The sequence below is a fragment of the Olea europaea genome, unplaced genomic scaffold (genome assembly GCF_002742605.1).
Source record: "Olea europaea var. sylvestris unplaced genomic scaffold, O_europaea_v1 scaffold2381, whole genome shotgun sequence".
NCBI lineage: Eukaryota > Viridiplantae > Streptophyta > Magnoliopsida > Lamiales > Oleaceae > Olea > Olea europaea.
The window spans coordinates 1-16,390 of NW_019241957.1; the positions used below are offsets into that span (position 1 = coordinate 1).

Consider the following 16,390-nt stretch of genomic DNA (forward strand, 5'->3'; position numbering starts at 1 on the left):
CTGGGGAGGATCGATGAAGGTAAGTCTTATTTCCACAGGTTGATTGAATTGAAATATAACCCATTTGTTGGGGCTTGCGATGCTGTAATTAGAGGATTTTGTGAACAAGATAGAGTGTTGGAGGGCTATGATTGCTTTACTAAGGTTAGTGACTTTATGCTAAATTATACATGTTATAATAGGTTGGTGGATAGACTGTGTTGTATGGGGTACTTGGATGAGGCGCTTCATGTGTTTGATGTGATGATAGATCGAGGGGTCCCACCAACAGTTCATTTGTGCAAATTGTTAATCTTTGAGTTTTGCAAGCGAGGATGGGTTGAGGTGGCTGAGTCATTGAGTGTGGAAATGGAGTCATATGGTCTGTCAATGGATAAAATTATGTACACTTATCTTATTTATGGGTATTGCAAGAGCAGGAAAATGAAGATGGCTATGAGGTTGTTTATGAGAATGCTTAAGGTGGGTTGTGAACCAGATAACTACACCTTTAATACATTGATTCATGGGTTTATGCACTTGAGATTGTTTGACAAGGCTTGGGTGTTGCATGACAAGATGGTGAATTGTGGATTGAAGCCTAATATAGTAACTTACCAAATCATGATTAGTGAATACTGTAAGGACCAGAAAGTTGACTGTGGCTTGATGCTCTTGAACTACATGATACTCCAGTGCAATATGGCTCCCAATGTGCATTGTTACACAGTCTTAATCAGTGCACTCTGCAAGGAAGAAAGGTTTGAGGAAGTAGACAGTTTGTATCACCAGATGCTGGAGAGTGGGATTATTCCTGACCATGTGCTTTTCTTCACTCTTGCCAAGAATCATCCTAAAGGGGATGAGTTGCATGTAGCTCTTACAATTTTGCAGGCTATTGCCACAAAGGCATGCAATATTGAACTTTCAGGTATTTCTAGTTACATGGAACATGAATCAGAGGATGATGTAATGCTTAAAATTGAGTGTCTGCTGGAGGAAATTTCCAAAAGCCAATTTTGTTTAGCTGATAAAGCATTTAGTATCTACATGATTGCTTTGTGTATGGGTGGGAAACTTGACACTGCTTTGCTCTGTATAGATAAGATGGCAACTCTAGGTCTCCTGCCTTTACTTTCTGCGTATAATTCCTTGATTAAGCGCCTTTTGCAGGATGGATTAGTTGAGGAAGCAAAGTCTCTACTTGAAATTATGCAGGATCAGGGTCTGGTTCCAAACCATACAACTTTGTCAATATTAGTTAATGAATTCTGTAAACACGGTGATTTGCCATTAGCCCTTGATATTTTGGACCAAATAGAAGAGAAGGGAATCAAGCCAACTGTTGCTATATATAACTCTATTATTGATTATTTTGGCAGACAGAAAAGTATATTTGAGGCAGAAAAAGTTTTCAGGAGGATGCTTGACTGTGGTGTTGATCCCGATGAAACCATCTTTGTCACGATGATTAATGCTTATTCGAAGAATGGATGGGNTACAAAGTTATTTTATAGGGAGAATGTTTGGTTGAAAATGATTTGGGGAAAAATGAGTTTTAAAGAATTTGTACCAAAGAGGGGCGAAATGCAAGTTTAGCAAATGCTATTTTTAATTTTTACCCAATTTTATGGTTTCATCCTGTATGCGAAGGCTATAGTCATGGATCTGTCATAGTAATGATTAGTAGAAGCCATTTTCTATTTCCAGTCTGTCTTAAGGAAGATGATTTCTTGTTCATTTTGGCTATGCTTTCTGGTTTCTTTCAATTGCTATTTACTTTCTCCTAAAGATGCTTATATGATAATGAAAGAATTTAAAACCAGCTATGCAGACATAATAGACTAATGTTGTTTTTTAAATAGTAAGATATTCTGTGTTACTTTAATTTGAATTAATTGTGTTAATGAAATGTTATGTGTTTTAGATGTGGGAAGATTTGATAAAGAAGGCTAAAGGAGGTCTGGATATGATTGAAACTTTTGTATTTTGGAATGTTTACGGGCTTCTCCTGACAATGTACTTTGATTTTTCTTGGATTTATGTTTGAATTTGTACTTATTTTACTCATCTTTCTTATACTTCATTTTGGGCTGAAAACACATATGATACTTTCGAAGTTAGCCGAGAAAATCTAAAGCTACTTTACACCGCAGATAAAGGAAATCTCATGCGTTACATAAACAGAAGAAACTCATTAAGTTATTTTGTTGAAGCTTTAATTTAATTGAACATGTCCTAAATGTAATCTTCCATCTTTTCCCTTGTAGTTTTCTACTTTTCTTCACCAAAATGAGGATAAAAAATGTGCTTCTTACTTGACAATGTTTTCTCACTGAAATACATTATTTGAATTTTGCTTTGAACATTGTTCCTGGTGTCTGTTGTGAGGAGAATCGTAAAATGTTTTCATACTGCATTATACCAAAAATCTGACAAGAGGGTACTGGTAAAGCAAATGTGTACCATGGATTTCTTTGGCACATAATGCTGATGAGTATGTTTTCTAATTCACCCTTGAAGGTTGTCGCTTGTACTGAAGAATCATATAGTTACTACTCTTGCTATAACAGTACTGATGGAGTTTTCCAGGTGGTGTTGTTTCTTGTTGAAACTGATAATGCCTTTTAAGTTTTGTGTTCTTTTCTTGGTCTCTGTATGCCAAAATTATTAATTTACTCGTGTATGTTTACAAGTTCATTACATGATTGATAACTATATGGAGTTTTTGTAAATATACAGAAAGGCAGCGGGCTGATTCATGATGTTCTATAAACGCTTTTCTCCAATGAACAAACAAAGTGACTGTATGCAGATAACTGAAGTGAGGAGTTCTGGTTACCTTTTCTATTATGTAATATGAGGAAAGGCATCTGGGGCATATGGTCGATCCAGTTTAATCTCCAGAGGAACTTTCTGCTTTCCACACAAATGGTACGTTTCCAGTTAAACCAAAATCCAGGTAAGAAATTTTATCTGTGGTCATTGTACCCTGTCAGATATCGAGGAACTATTTTTTTTATATTTCCCATATCTTCAAATGTTTAGATTATGCTCGTAAAGTGTAATGGATGAATCTCTTAGTTCTAGGTTCCTATGACCGTTTTGTGTGACCTATTACTGGATGAAGCACATTATCTGCTTAATGCATGGTCACATCAGGTTCTTGTTTAAAGAAATATACGTTTCTGTAATTATGACTGCCCTTCATGTGTCCCTTTTTGAGTGTCTTCCTTTCTTATGTAACACTGGACTGTGCTATAGTTCCAAGTTTCCTCCTTTTGCCACATTATAACTTGTATGTGGGGGAGAGTTTCATCGCATGTGCAATGCACTAGTACCCAAAAAAAAAAAAAAGGGGGCCTGAAAGGGAAAGCATATGATAAAAAAGGCCTGACCTTTTTGAAATTTTAAACTTATGTCAAAAATCCTAAATACCCTTGTCATCATCTTCTTCTACCTCACCACCCTAAACCCCCAACACATTCAGCCTCCCTCCCCCCTGCACCCTTGTGTTCATGCTCTCTCCCCCCTCTTCATCCTTTTTTCTGTCGTTACTTCTTCAATTCTCCCCTCAACGCATCCCTCCCCTTTGTGTCCTTGCTTCCTGGCCCTCCCTGCTTCCAGTACCTGCCCCCTTGATGGTCTTCAAGTTGGGAGCTTCATAGCAGAGATCGTGAATGGAGAGTTTGGGGGCTTCATGTTGGGTTGGTGATGAAAGAAAGGCCTAGAAACAGACCAGGTTGAGGTCAATTTTGACTCGGTTATGGTCGATTTGATTACTTTAAAAAAGAAGGCCTCTACAATAAGGTTATTTACTATACTATACATAAAAAGCCTTTTAACTGAAAAATTAGGAAGGTAAGCTATTTTGGCTGTACACGTCATTAGAAGGCCGTTTTGAAATTTTCATCTCTATTTTACTCTTCAAGTTTGTGTAGTGCATCTTCTCTCTGCTCTAGACATATTACTTAGCCTCTTTTTTTGTCTTATAAATTGTTACACGAACACGAATACGTGTTTACCAGAGATGAGATAGAGGGCTCAACTATTGTGTGGTTAGGAGCAGCTACAAAACAATCATGTCTGTAATAGAAATGACAAATGGTGTTCACTTTCTGTTCACAAAATTACGGACAGTTAATTATCCATGCATAGAACAGTCAAGGTTGCGACGTGTATACAGACTTGGTTATGATGGCCAGGATGATATCCATTAAACATAATGTCCTACATTGCTACCAATGGATATAGTATCAAACATTGTGATAGTCAGGATGTGATAGAAATGATAAACATCCTGTCATAGATGGATGATATCCATAAAAACGAAGCTACACTGCTACAAATAGATGCGTTGTTGGACTAAAATCACTGATCAGATTGCAACATGAGGGAGAGGTAGACTCAAATTAGCATGACCTTTTGTGGCTGCTGACCCCAAATTTATTAGGAATAAGACTTGGTTTCTTGTTGTTGGTTACGAAGAGACTCGCTGTTACATGTATACTTGTCATCTCACATACTAAAGTTTTGAATTGTTATAAATTTACTTTATGGTATTGGTCCCACATTGATTTAATGGATTATTGAGTCGATGATATCTGGAGTACATAAAAGACACAGAAATTGACAAATCCAAACTGTAAAGTCTCACAACTTCTAACAAGCAAGTCTGGGAGTAGATTAGTCATTAGGAATAATATAACGCAGCAACTGTCCCATGAGTTCGTGCTTTGACATGCTTTCATAGATCAAATCTCTTGAGGCCATAGACACGTGTCAGTGAGCGCAAACTACTTTACTGAGTGTGAATTTGCCACCATATTTTGAGAAATTGGAAGTTTGAGATATGGGAGAGGTGAATATGTGACCAAGATATTGCACGATTGTTATTGTGCTTAGGTCGCTGTTTATGCTCATCTTCTATTTGTTTATATTTTCTAAGAATGATAATATTGTGCCCATGGGAGCTTGTAAGACTGTGTATGAGTCTTATTCTAGGGAATTTTTTAAAATGTTTAAATTTGATTTATTACATGCTATGATGCTCGAGATATCGAGGAACTATTTTTTTTATATTTCCCATATCTTCAAATGTTTAGATTATGCTCGTAAAGTGTAATGGATGAATCTCTTAGTTCTAGGTTCCTATGACCGTTTTGTGTGACCTATTACTGGATGAAGCACATTATCTGCTTAATGCATGGTCACATCAGGTTCTTGTTTAAAGAAATATACGTTTCTGTAATTATGACTGCCCTTCATGTGTCCCTTTTTGAGTGTCTTCCTTTCTTATGTAACACTGGACTGTGCTATAGTTCCAAGTTTCCTCCTTTTGCCACATTATAACTTGTATGTGGGGGAGAGTTTCATCGCATGTGCAATGCACTAGTACCCAAAAAAAAAAAAAAGGGGGCCTGAAAGGGAAAGCATATGATAAAAAAGGCCTGACCTTTTTGAAATTTTAAACTTATGTCAAAAATCCTAAATACCCTTGTCATCATCTTCTTCTACCTCACCACCCTAAACCCCCAACACATTCAGCCTCCCTCCCCCCTGCACCCTTGTGTTCATGCTCTCTCCCCCCTCTTCATCCTTTTTTCTGTCGTTACTTCTTCAATTCTCCCCTCAACGCATCCCTCCCCTTTGTGTCCTTGCTTCCTGGCCCTCCCTGCTTCCAGTACCTGCCCCCTTGATGGTCTTCAAGTTGGGAGCTTCATAGCAGAGATCGTGAATGGAGAGTTTGGGGGCTTCATGTTGGGTTGGTGATGAAAGAAAGGCCTAGAAACAGACCAGGTTGAGGTCAATTTTGACTCGGTTATGGTCGATTTGATTACTTTAAAAAAGAAGGCCTCTACAATAAGGTTATTTACTATACTATACATAAAAAGCCTTTTAACTGAAAAATTAGGAAGGTAAGCTATTTTGGCTGTACACGTCATTAGAAGGCCGTTTTGAAATTTTCATCTCTATTTTACTCTTCAAGTTTGTGTAGTGCATCTTCTCTCTGCTCTAGACATATTACTTAGCCTCTTTTTTTGTCTTATAAATTGTTACACGAACACGAATAGGTGTTTACCAGAGATGAGATAGAGGGCTCAACTATTGTGTGGTTAGGAGCAGCTACAAAACAATCATGTCTGTAATAGAAATGACAAATGGTGTTCACTTTCTGTTCACAAAATTACGGACAGTTAATTATCCATGCATAGAACAGTCAAGGTTGCGACGTGTATACAGACTTGGTTATGATGGCCAGGATGATATCCATTAAACATAATGTCCTACATTGCTACCAATGGATATAGTATCAAACATTGTGATAGTCAGGATGTGATAGAAATGATAAACATCCTGTCATAGATGGATGATATCCATAAAAACGAAGCTACACTGCTACAAATAGATGCGTTGTTGGACTAAAATCACTGATCAGATTGCAACATGAGGGAGAGGTAGACTCAAATTAGCATGACCTTTTGTGGCTGCTGACCCCAAATTTATTAGGAATAAGACTTGGTTTCTTGTTGTTGGTTACGAAGAGACTCGCTGTTACATGTATACTTGTCATCTCACATACTAAAGTTTTGAATTGTTATAAATTTACTTTATGGTATTGGTCCCACATTGATTTAATGGATTATTGAGTCGATGATATCTGGAGTACATAAAAGACACAGAAATTGACAAATCCAAACTGTAAAGTCTCACAACTTCTAACAAGCAAGTCTGGGAGTAGATTAGTCATTAGGAATAATATAACGCAGCAACTGTCCCATGAGTTCGTGCTTTGACATGCTTTCATAGATCAAATCTCTTGAGGCCATAGACACGTGTCAGTGAGCGCAAACTACTTTACTGAGTGTGAATTTGCCACCATATTTTGAGAAATTGGAAGTTTGAGATATGGGAGAGGTGAATATGTGACCAAGATATTGCACGATTGTTATTGTGCTTAGGTCGCTGTTTATGCTCATCTTCTATTTGTTTATATTTTCTAAGAATGATAATATTGTGCCAATGGGAGCTTGTAAGACTGTGTATGAGTCTTATTCTAGGGAATTTTTTAAAATGTTTAAATTTGATTTATTACATGCTATGATGCTCGAACTCTGGTGTGGGTATCGGATACGAGTATATATATCTAAGAGTTGGATCCTCCTCATTATAAAAATTAAGATATGGGGATATGGTTAAAAGAGATCCGAATTTTGGATACGGGTATGGGGATACTTCTTACAAATTAACTGATATTGGTTATTAAAAAATGAACTCGTAGTTTATTTTGTTTATTAATTCCTTCGATAAATCAATTTAAACAATTGGATTATAATTTGAAATCAATTTAAATTTAAAGTCAAAATAAATTCTTTTCCAAAAAATTAAGAAAAAATCAATTTCAATGTCTTATATATTATTTAAAAGCAATTATAGATATAAATTTAAATTTAATACTGGAAAAAAGATATATCACTAAATCATTTTAATTACAACATAAAATGTTCACAAAGATAAAATATAAAATGTTCACAAAGATAAAATATAAGAAATAAAAAAATTATACAAAAGTAAACTTATTAAATACATCCATTGGACTTCACAAGAGCCCTTTAAACAGTAAACACTCTCGTTAACTCTATCCATTGTACTTCTCAAGAGACCATTTAACCTCTGAAACTCGTCGTCTTTCCTAATTCACAATCTTCCCAACTCTCTTTGCTGCCAGACGATAGCCAGAGAAGCAAGATATCTTTCGCATCTTTTCCCTTTTGCTGCCGTGTTCGAGTGTAAAACGAAGGATCCGATCCATATCCCGTGTCAGTATCCGTATTATGTCGTGTTGATACGGATACTTATCCATTTTTGGATAGTCCGAGCAACATAGATCATATGTTCGCTTGGTCATGCTTTTAAGCATTTATAAGTTATTGGTCTTATGGAATGTGTTATTTAATAAGTGGATAGTAAGTTGTCGAGCTTTTTAAATTATGCCGTAAATTGCTTCATAGCAAGCCAGATTCTAGCCTTACTTTGGATCAGGAAGGTTGTTTTATTAGTTTAGCATGTAATCCCTGATTCCTTGTTTGTTGATCGAATTCCACAGAAAACCACACAATTGAAAACAATGAAATTTCTGAAATTGAGAGTTATAGGATAAATAATCTAAGGCTTTGTTGTTATCGACCATGGGATTAGACAGAATGCATCCTAAAACAGTATGAAACTATCTTTCGGGAGCTTTGATACTGTTGATGACCATTGAGAATGCTCATTATACTTCGATGAATAAGGATTACGATGTGTGGCTATAATATTGCTTAATATAGTGGTTGGTTTCGCTGTCCTCATAGTTTTAGAACTGCCCTTTTGTTTGAGATGACAAATTTATAATCTATATTGTAGAACTTTACTTTTAGGTCCCTTGAATTTCTCCAAAGAATTTTTTGTCAATACAACATAAATATATTAGGCTACTGGCCTGAATAAAGCATGCAACGAATCTTCATCTGGCTCTTTTCATATTACTTTTAATACTTGAGCTTTCACTCAGCAGACTCCTCTTTTAACTTCTGAAGATATCCATGCTCATTGTAAATGATATTTCATCGAAAGTTCTTTTTCTTGCCCATCCTATATATTATTATTAACATTGTCCTGTCAAGAATCCTATATTATGTGGCTTCTCTTCTGATCATGATCTACACTTGTTGCGGGATAACATTGTTCATAATTGAGTTTGGATAGTTCATTATAGCCTACTCCGCGAGCGTAAAATCACATACAATCACGTTTTCTTGTTACTTTGTAATTTTAACGTTTGCAAAGATTTTGTACTTTTCGTTGTTACTTAGGGATTCTAATGTATGCAGATTGGCCGTTGCTGTGATTACGTAATTGCATGGCATATTTGTCATTGGGGAATAAACTTAAGTGTGTGAAAATCTTTGTTCTGGAAGTTTCTGGTGCCTGGTTATATTGGATTCAATGCAGATCACTTAAACTGCCATCAATAACCAGCACGAGCATGGATTTGTTGGCAGCATTGTGAGATGTACTTGCGCAAATGGATACTGTTTATTGTTTTCTTGCTGCATGGAAGAGTGAAAAACTTGGTTGGGGAATTGCTGCTTGCAACACTGTTCTTCCAGACAAGTTGATCATTGAATTGATTAGAAACTGGATTCATGGAAAGCTTTGATCAATATTCAGGTATAAGGTATTGACATTCTCAGCACTTTGTTTTATACATTTGTGGAGAGTTGATAAATACTATGAAGTTTTAGCTTTCTTGGATTATAAGTTCCTTAAGTGGACTGAAAGGAAATGAAAAGTTCAATATCACAAAATCAGCTGTAAATTTGTTACACTCTGATTTGTATGGACTAATAGATTTTTATTCTAATCTATCCATGTGCAATAATCTAATGGTGTAATGGAAGAAGTCTACTTTTTTGTGATGTTAACTTTCCCACTGTATTGAATTAAAATACTAAATCTAAGATGCACATGCTTAGGCTTTTTTGCTTAGTATTTTGAGTCAAAATATAGAAAGCTATTGATCAATTTCTTCCCAATGGCGACAGCAAGCGAAAATAGAAGGACGATAAAAGTTTTAGTTGAAGAGAGCTTTAAATGTACTCTGTGTTATTGGTCCCACACTGATTTAATGGATGATTGAGTCAATATATCTGGAGTATACAGAAGACAGAATTTGACAAATCCAAACTGTAAAGTCCCACAACAACTTCTAAACAAGCAAGTCTGGGAGTAGATTAGTCATTAGGAATAATATAATGCAGCAACTGTCCTGTGAATTGGTGCTGTGACATGCTTTCATAGACCAAATCTCTTGAGGTCATAGACACATGTCAGTAAACTACTTTACTAAGTGTGCCACCATATTTTTGAGAAATTGAAAGTTTGAGATATGGACAAGGCGAATATGTGAACAAGATATTGTACGATTGTTATTGTACTTAGGTAGCTGTTTATGCTCATCTTCTATTTGTTTATATTTTCTAAGAATGATAATATTGTGCCCATGGGAGCTTGTAAGCCTGTGCATTGGTCTTATTCTAGGAAATTTTTAAAAATGTCAAAATTTGATTTATTATATGTTTGCTTGGTCATGCTTTTAGGTGTTCATAAGCTATGGGTCTTATGTATGTGTAGATAACTAGTGGGTCATAAGCTGTCGAGCTTTTCAAATTGCGTGGCAAATTGCTTAATTGCTGGCCAGGTGCTAGCTATTTTGGATCGGGATGGTGGTTTAATTATTTTGACGCATGGGAAGGACAAAAAGCAATCAGTTACCAAAATTGTTATCTATGTAGTACTTGATTCCTTGTTGGTTGGTCGAATTCCAAAGTAAACCACACGATTGAAACAAATATGAAATGTCCAAAATTGAGATTTATAGGATCAATAGTCGAAGGCTTTGTTGTTATCAACTGCGGGGTTAAACAGAATGCATCCTAAAACAGTATAAAACTATCTTTTGGGACCTCAGCTGCTGTTGATGACCATTGGGAACATGCTCATTATACTTGATGAATATGGATTACAATGTATGGCTATAATTTTCCTTGATAGTGTGATTGCATTTACCGTTCTAATAGTTTTGGAACTGCCCTTTTGTTTGAATGACCCTTTATATTCTATATTGCAGAACTTCACTTTTAGGTCCCTTTGAGTTTCTTCAAAGAATTTTTTGTCAATATAACATGAATATACGGGTCTGCTGGCCTGAATAAAGCGTGCAAAGAATCTTCATCCGGCTCTTCACAGATTTATTTTGATACTTGAGCTTACACTCAGTAGACTCTTTTAGCTTTTGAAGATAGCCATGCTCATTGTAAATGATATTACATCGGAAGTTCTTTTTCTTGCCTCTCCTATTTATTAGTTATAAATTTGTCCTGTCAGGAATCCTATAACATGTGGCTTCTCTTCTGATCATGATCTACTCTTGGTGCAGGATAACATTGTTCATAATTGAGTTTGGATACTTCATTATAGCCTGCTCTGCAAGCATAAAATCACCTACTATCATGTTTTCTTGTTATTTTGTACATTTAACATTTGCAAAGATATTGTACTTTTCACTGTGACTTAAGGATTCTAACTTATGCAGATTGGCTGTTGCTGTAATTATGTATCTGCGTGGATATTTGTCCTTGAGGAATAAACATACATGTTTGAAAATCTTGTTCCGGAAGTTGCTGGTGCCTGGTTATCTTGGATTCAATGCAGATCACTTAAACTCCCATCAATAATGAGCAGCACAAACATAGATTTGTTGGCAGCATTATGAGATGTACTCACTCAAGTGGATACCATTAATCGTTTTCTTGCTTCAGAGAGGAGTGAGAAATTTTTTTTGGGGAATTGCTGCCTGCAACACTGTTCTTCCAGACAAGTTGATTGATCCTTGAATTGATTAGAAACTGGATTCATGGAAATCTTTAATCAATATTCAGGTATAAGGTATTGACATCTTAGCACCGTTGTTTTATACATTTTTGGACAGTTGATAAATACTATGAAGTTCTAGCTTTCTTGGATCATAAGTGCCATTAGTGGAAAGAAAGGAAATGAAAAATTCAATACTCGCAAACTCAGCTGTAAATTTGTAATGCTCTGATTTGTATGAAATAATAGATTTTAATTCTAATCTATTCATGTGCAATAATCAATTGGTGAAAAGGAAGAAGTCTACCATTATTATTATTTTTTAATGTTAATGCCAAGAATTCATCCCAAAGTCATATCATATATACGTAAACAAGGGACTAGTACAGTGATGAACAAATATGTTATCAGTGTCGACATGTTGGAGATGTTACGCACGTTCAAGATACATCAATAATTCATCAATTCAATTTATTTTTGAAACCCAACTAGGCAACAATATTCAACAATTCGATGTTAATTCAATAATTTTATTTCAATATAAACTATTATTAATTCAAGCAACCGTCGATCAATTAAACGACAATGCAATAAGAAATCCATATTGAAAGAGTACAATGTAATCAATACAAAGCCTAGATCTTAATTTAGTGTCTTCTTTTTCTTTTAATAATTATACAGCAATAAAAAAAAAGATTATTTAAAAAAAAATTATAAACAAATGATGAAGTGCACTAAAAATTGGTCACTGGCAAAACTTAAAATTATTTTTTTCAAAAAAGTTCCATCTTTCTTTACCTCCCTCTTCCATTCTGCATCAATATGGGGTTGGAAATGGGAAGCCTGGGAAAAATGAGGATGTTTGTTCGTAAAGGTCAATTAACTATATCTGACATGAATTAAAGGAGCTAAATTTTATTGATTAAAAGAAAGAAATTGCCATTCAAAATTACTAGAGGACCTATATGAAAGCCTACGTTTGGTTTTTAATAGATTTTGATAAAAGTTGATAAAATACGCGATTAAAAACTTGATAAAAGTTGTAGATCCTATAACAAAAAATGAGTTTGAGCAAAAAAGGTTAAACCAAACAATGGCTAGACTTAACATGCTGTGACAAAATGTTTTATCTTTGTCGATTTTTATAGTAGATGTAACTATGAAAAAATAAATAAATAAAATAAAAATTAAGGGAGCGATTGGTATGCGTTTCTGTTTTCTATTTCTCGTTTTAAATTCATTTTCTATTTTCCCTTCTGAGAGATTATTTTAAGATTGTAGAAAATGTATTTGGTTAATTTGTCAATCTAAAAAACTGTTTTTAAAAAAAAAAAAATACACTTTTGATTTAATAATTTTATGACATTTTAGAGGAGCCTGGGAGAAGAGAGAGAGAGAGAGAGTTGGGAGATGGATATTTGTATTTGAGTAAGTTGTGTGATTTTATTAATTATTTTAATTTGAGAATTTTTTAAGGTCATTTTTCTTGTTTTGAGTTTTTGAGTGTTAAAAAGTCAAAAAGTCATTTTGAGTTTTATGTTGTAAAATTTTCTTTGTTTTCAAAGACGTATTTTTGAAAATAATATACCAAACATGTATAGAATGTTTAAAAGAATTGAAAACTGAAAATGATTTCAAAACAGTAAATCAAACGCACTAAAATTTGGACCGTTTCCGTCTTGTGGATTGATTGTGTCCTGTCAGCTAAAAGAATTTAATTTATATTTAAGTCAAAGTAACACATTTTATACAATACTCAACTTTTCAACAACACATTCATTGACTTTTATCAAAATATATTAAAAAAAATCATTTTTTATTCAAACCAAAGGGGAACTTAATAAAAAATCAAGAACAGGCGTGCTTAATTTTAGAACTAAGGAGCCAAGGTAAGGAAATTAGAGTTTATTAATATGGGATAAAACAGGGAATTATACATTAAAACGGTAACATGCAAGGAAGAAAAGAATAAAGAATACGACGTACAATTGAAAAGTAATGCACAATTGAACTTTTAGAGTCCAGCTGTGAATGGCACACTGGTTGCCGGCAGCCATGAACGTCCAGCAATAAAATTCTCCGCTGTGAACCTCGACGCCTCAGTCGGACTCGTTATAACACGGTAGCCCCGCCACCCGACTCTCCGGCCGGTGGCAGAACCCGGGCCGGAGTTCCTATATTCTCCATAATACAATGTATTCAGAGCAAAATTACCATCCCACTCCAGCCACCCCGCCGGATCCACCAATGAATCCATGTACGTTTGAAGAAAAACTGTACGTGAATATTGCTTCCAGGGCCTTCCCAGGAACGTCCTGAATGAACTCAACACCGGCCGGAGATCAGCAGCCGCCATTATGCGTGAATTATGGATTGAAATTCCGGTGTTCTGGTTTGGATCAGTCCGGCCTTGTGCTGTAATGGCGATTTTCTGTTTATCCATAGGACGCCTTGCATAAATCATGCAGTTTTGGAGAACTGCAGCTGCATTTCCAAAGATGAAATCTACTGTTCCGTATATGTAACATTCTTTATAAAATTGGCGTTGGGAGTGGACGTAAAGAGTGTCTTGATATCCTTCGAAGCTGCAGCGGTAAAAGACGGAGAGGTCGGAGCCGGAGCGGAGTGCCACCGCTTGGTGGTTCTGCGGGCCGGCAGTGTTCCGGAAGGTGATGCCACTAGCAATGAATCCTTCGCCGGTGACAGCTGAGGAGCCATGAATGAGAATTGGTCATGATTTATCAAATGCATGAGTATAAATGAAATTTAATAATAGTGATTTGTAACAGATATGAAAATTGACTTTGTATTTTTCTTTGTGCTTCTAGAGATGAAAGAATTTCAATGCGAAAAAATCACAATTTTTAGTCAAGTATTTGGAAATTGAAACATTAGAATACCTATCAATCAGCATCGTGACAGATTAAAGTTGAAATATTCTGATAATTGAATATACTGATATCTCAAAGACCTTAGTAAAGAAATAGCCAAAGCAAATTATATGTAGGTGTGTTCGTGTCGGGTTGGTGGCCAGGGGAGGGATGGGGATGTTGAACCCGATAGAGGTCCTAAATGCAAGTTTTGGATATAATAAAAGCATAAGATAAAAAACTAGTGTTTTCCAATTTGTACACCTCATTTGATAGATAAGTTGACAGAGAGTCAAATTATTTTTTCCTTTTTTTTTTTTTTAAAACTGTCAACCTATTGTAAAACTTGCCGTACATGTAGCACATCTCAAATAAATAATTTTTTTTTTTAATCTCTTTTAACGCTTAAACTTTTAGATAAAGAAGTTAAACACAGGTTGCGGTCGGGTAGATAAGAAGAACTTACCGACGGTTGCTGATTCGAAGGTGGTGGAGCCTCCTCCAACACTTCTGCTGCCAGTAATAATAGTGTATTTCAATCCATCACCAACCAACATAATATTCCTTAATTTGTTTCCAATATCTAAATTCTCCCGGTAAACGCCTCGTTTCACATGTATAACGAACCTTCCACTGCCACTCCTCCTTGCTGCAGCATCAAGGGCAGCCTTAATGGTCCGGTGGTTCCCAGAGCCGTCCTGAGCCACCACGAGGTTCGGCCTAATGGACGACGTTTGCAACAGCTTCCTGTCTCCTGGTGAAAGCCAACTAGGAAACCCATAATAAGTTTCTTTAACATTAGTACCATTATTTCCTAGAGCCAAAGTGTTGCAGATCAATTGTGACACATTATTCGACATCAAAGGCAGCATGAAATCCGACACACCGAGTTCCCTAAACCCCGTTCGACAAGTCTCGAGGTTTGTCAATGCAGTACTGAGCCACGTTTGAGCATCAAAATCAGTACATTTCTTGTTAGGGTCTATGGTTTTGTTGAGTTGCTCGATGGTGCTTTCATATAGCTTCAAACAATCAGCCCAAGCAGCTTTTTCGCGGTCATTTCTGCACTTGACCCCAAGTTCTTTAGTATGAACCTCAGCTTTGAGTGCACGTTCCATGGCTAATTTGATAGCCATTTTTCTAAAATCGGATTTTTGTTTAGGTACAAAATGGCGTGGACCGTGGTTCATGAAATATTTGCATGGTTTGGGGTACGGGGTTTTGTTGCACCACTCGTTTATGCCATCCGAGGGGATTCCCGAGACGGCGGTGAAGAGGAAGAAGGAGAAGGAAATCAAGAATATGAAGAATTGAAGCTTGATCACCATTTTTGAGAGAATGATAGGTTGTGGGTGGCAATTACCATGAGAATGTCTCTTTATATAGTCGGAAACAAAGGTTCTGCCAGGTTGTATTGTAGCTGGGAATTACATAGTTGACTATGAAAACAAACTAATTCAAATGCGACGTCTAACAAAGATTATTCAGTCCACTGTATATTTAGCCTAAGCTAGAAATTAAAATTAAGCCCCCGTTTGCTTTCCATTATTTTCTCATTAAAATAAAAAATATGATCTTTATCCATTACATCAAATTACCAAATTTGAATTTTTATCTCTTGTGTGAGATCCGTAATGACAATATTTTTCGTTTTCATTCTTCTAAAAATGAGAAACAAACTGAGCGTAAAATTTTAATTTAAGTTTAAGTCAATCACATATTTTATGGAATTCACAACTTTTCAATCATACGTTAATTATTTAAATTTTATCAAAATCTACCAAAAATTTAATTTTAATCCCACCAAATACGTTTACTTTTTGCATAAACTATGATAATAATGTCAACCAATAGAATACGACTTCATTAAAACAAAGAAAATTAAAAGTGAGACATTTTCACGAACCTCTATTGAATTATTGAGAATGAATGGATCGGTCTTAATAAAATATTTCAAGTAGGGTACGAAAAGTAGGGCTTCAATCAATGGAACAGTGTGAAGGGTAAAAATCTCAACTCAAATATGAAAACAATAATTAATCTACGGAACCGTGTAAATCTCATTCGCATCAAGTTCAAACTTCCTTCCCGTATGCGAAGGGTAAAAATATTATTTCGAACATATA

The 16,390-nt window shown here is 35.5% G+C and overlaps 2 protein-coding genes and 1 long non-coding RNA gene across 4 annotated transcripts; 2 read left to right on the forward strand and 1 right to left on the reverse strand.

The window, feature by feature from the left end:
* The first annotated feature begins 204 nt into the window (after window positions 1-204).
* On the forward strand, window positions 205-1,450 carry LOC111381814 (pentatricopeptide repeat-containing protein At5g62370-like). Its single transcript, XM_023005648.1, has 2 exons — window positions 205-1,261; window positions 1,362-1,450. Exons 1-2 carry the CDS (start codon window positions 205-207, stop codon window positions 1,448-1,450), a joined length of 1,146 nt encoding a protein of 381 aa, XP_022861416.1.
* A 37-nt stretch (window positions 1,451-1,487) lies between these two features.
* LOC111381815 lies at window positions 1,488-11,674 on the forward strand. 2 transcript variants are annotated; one of them, XR_002700405.1, is made up of 3 exons: window positions 1,488-2,941; window positions 8,853-9,199; window positions 11,117-11,674. It is a non-coding gene; the product is annotated as an uncharacterized LOC111381815 (long non-coding RNA). The 2 variants fall into 2 exon arrangements; XR_002700406.1 differs by having other exon boundaries at window positions 1,488-2,913.
* Window positions 11,675-13,284: 1,610 nt separating this feature from the next.
* LOC111381818 (probable pectinesterase/pectinesterase inhibitor 17) lies at window positions 13,285-15,602 on the reverse strand. The gene is made up of 2 exons (XM_023005651.1): window positions 14,731-15,602; window positions 13,285-14,100 (listed from the first exon to the last, which is right to left on the reverse strand). The coding sequence occupies exons 1-2, from the start codon at window positions 15,590-15,592 to the stop codon at window positions 13,409-13,411; spliced, it is 1,554 nt and encodes a 517-aa protein (XP_022861419.1). The 5' UTR covers window positions 15,593-15,602; the 3' UTR covers window positions 13,285-13,408.
* Between the last annotated feature and the right edge of the window lie 788 nt (window positions 15,603-16,390).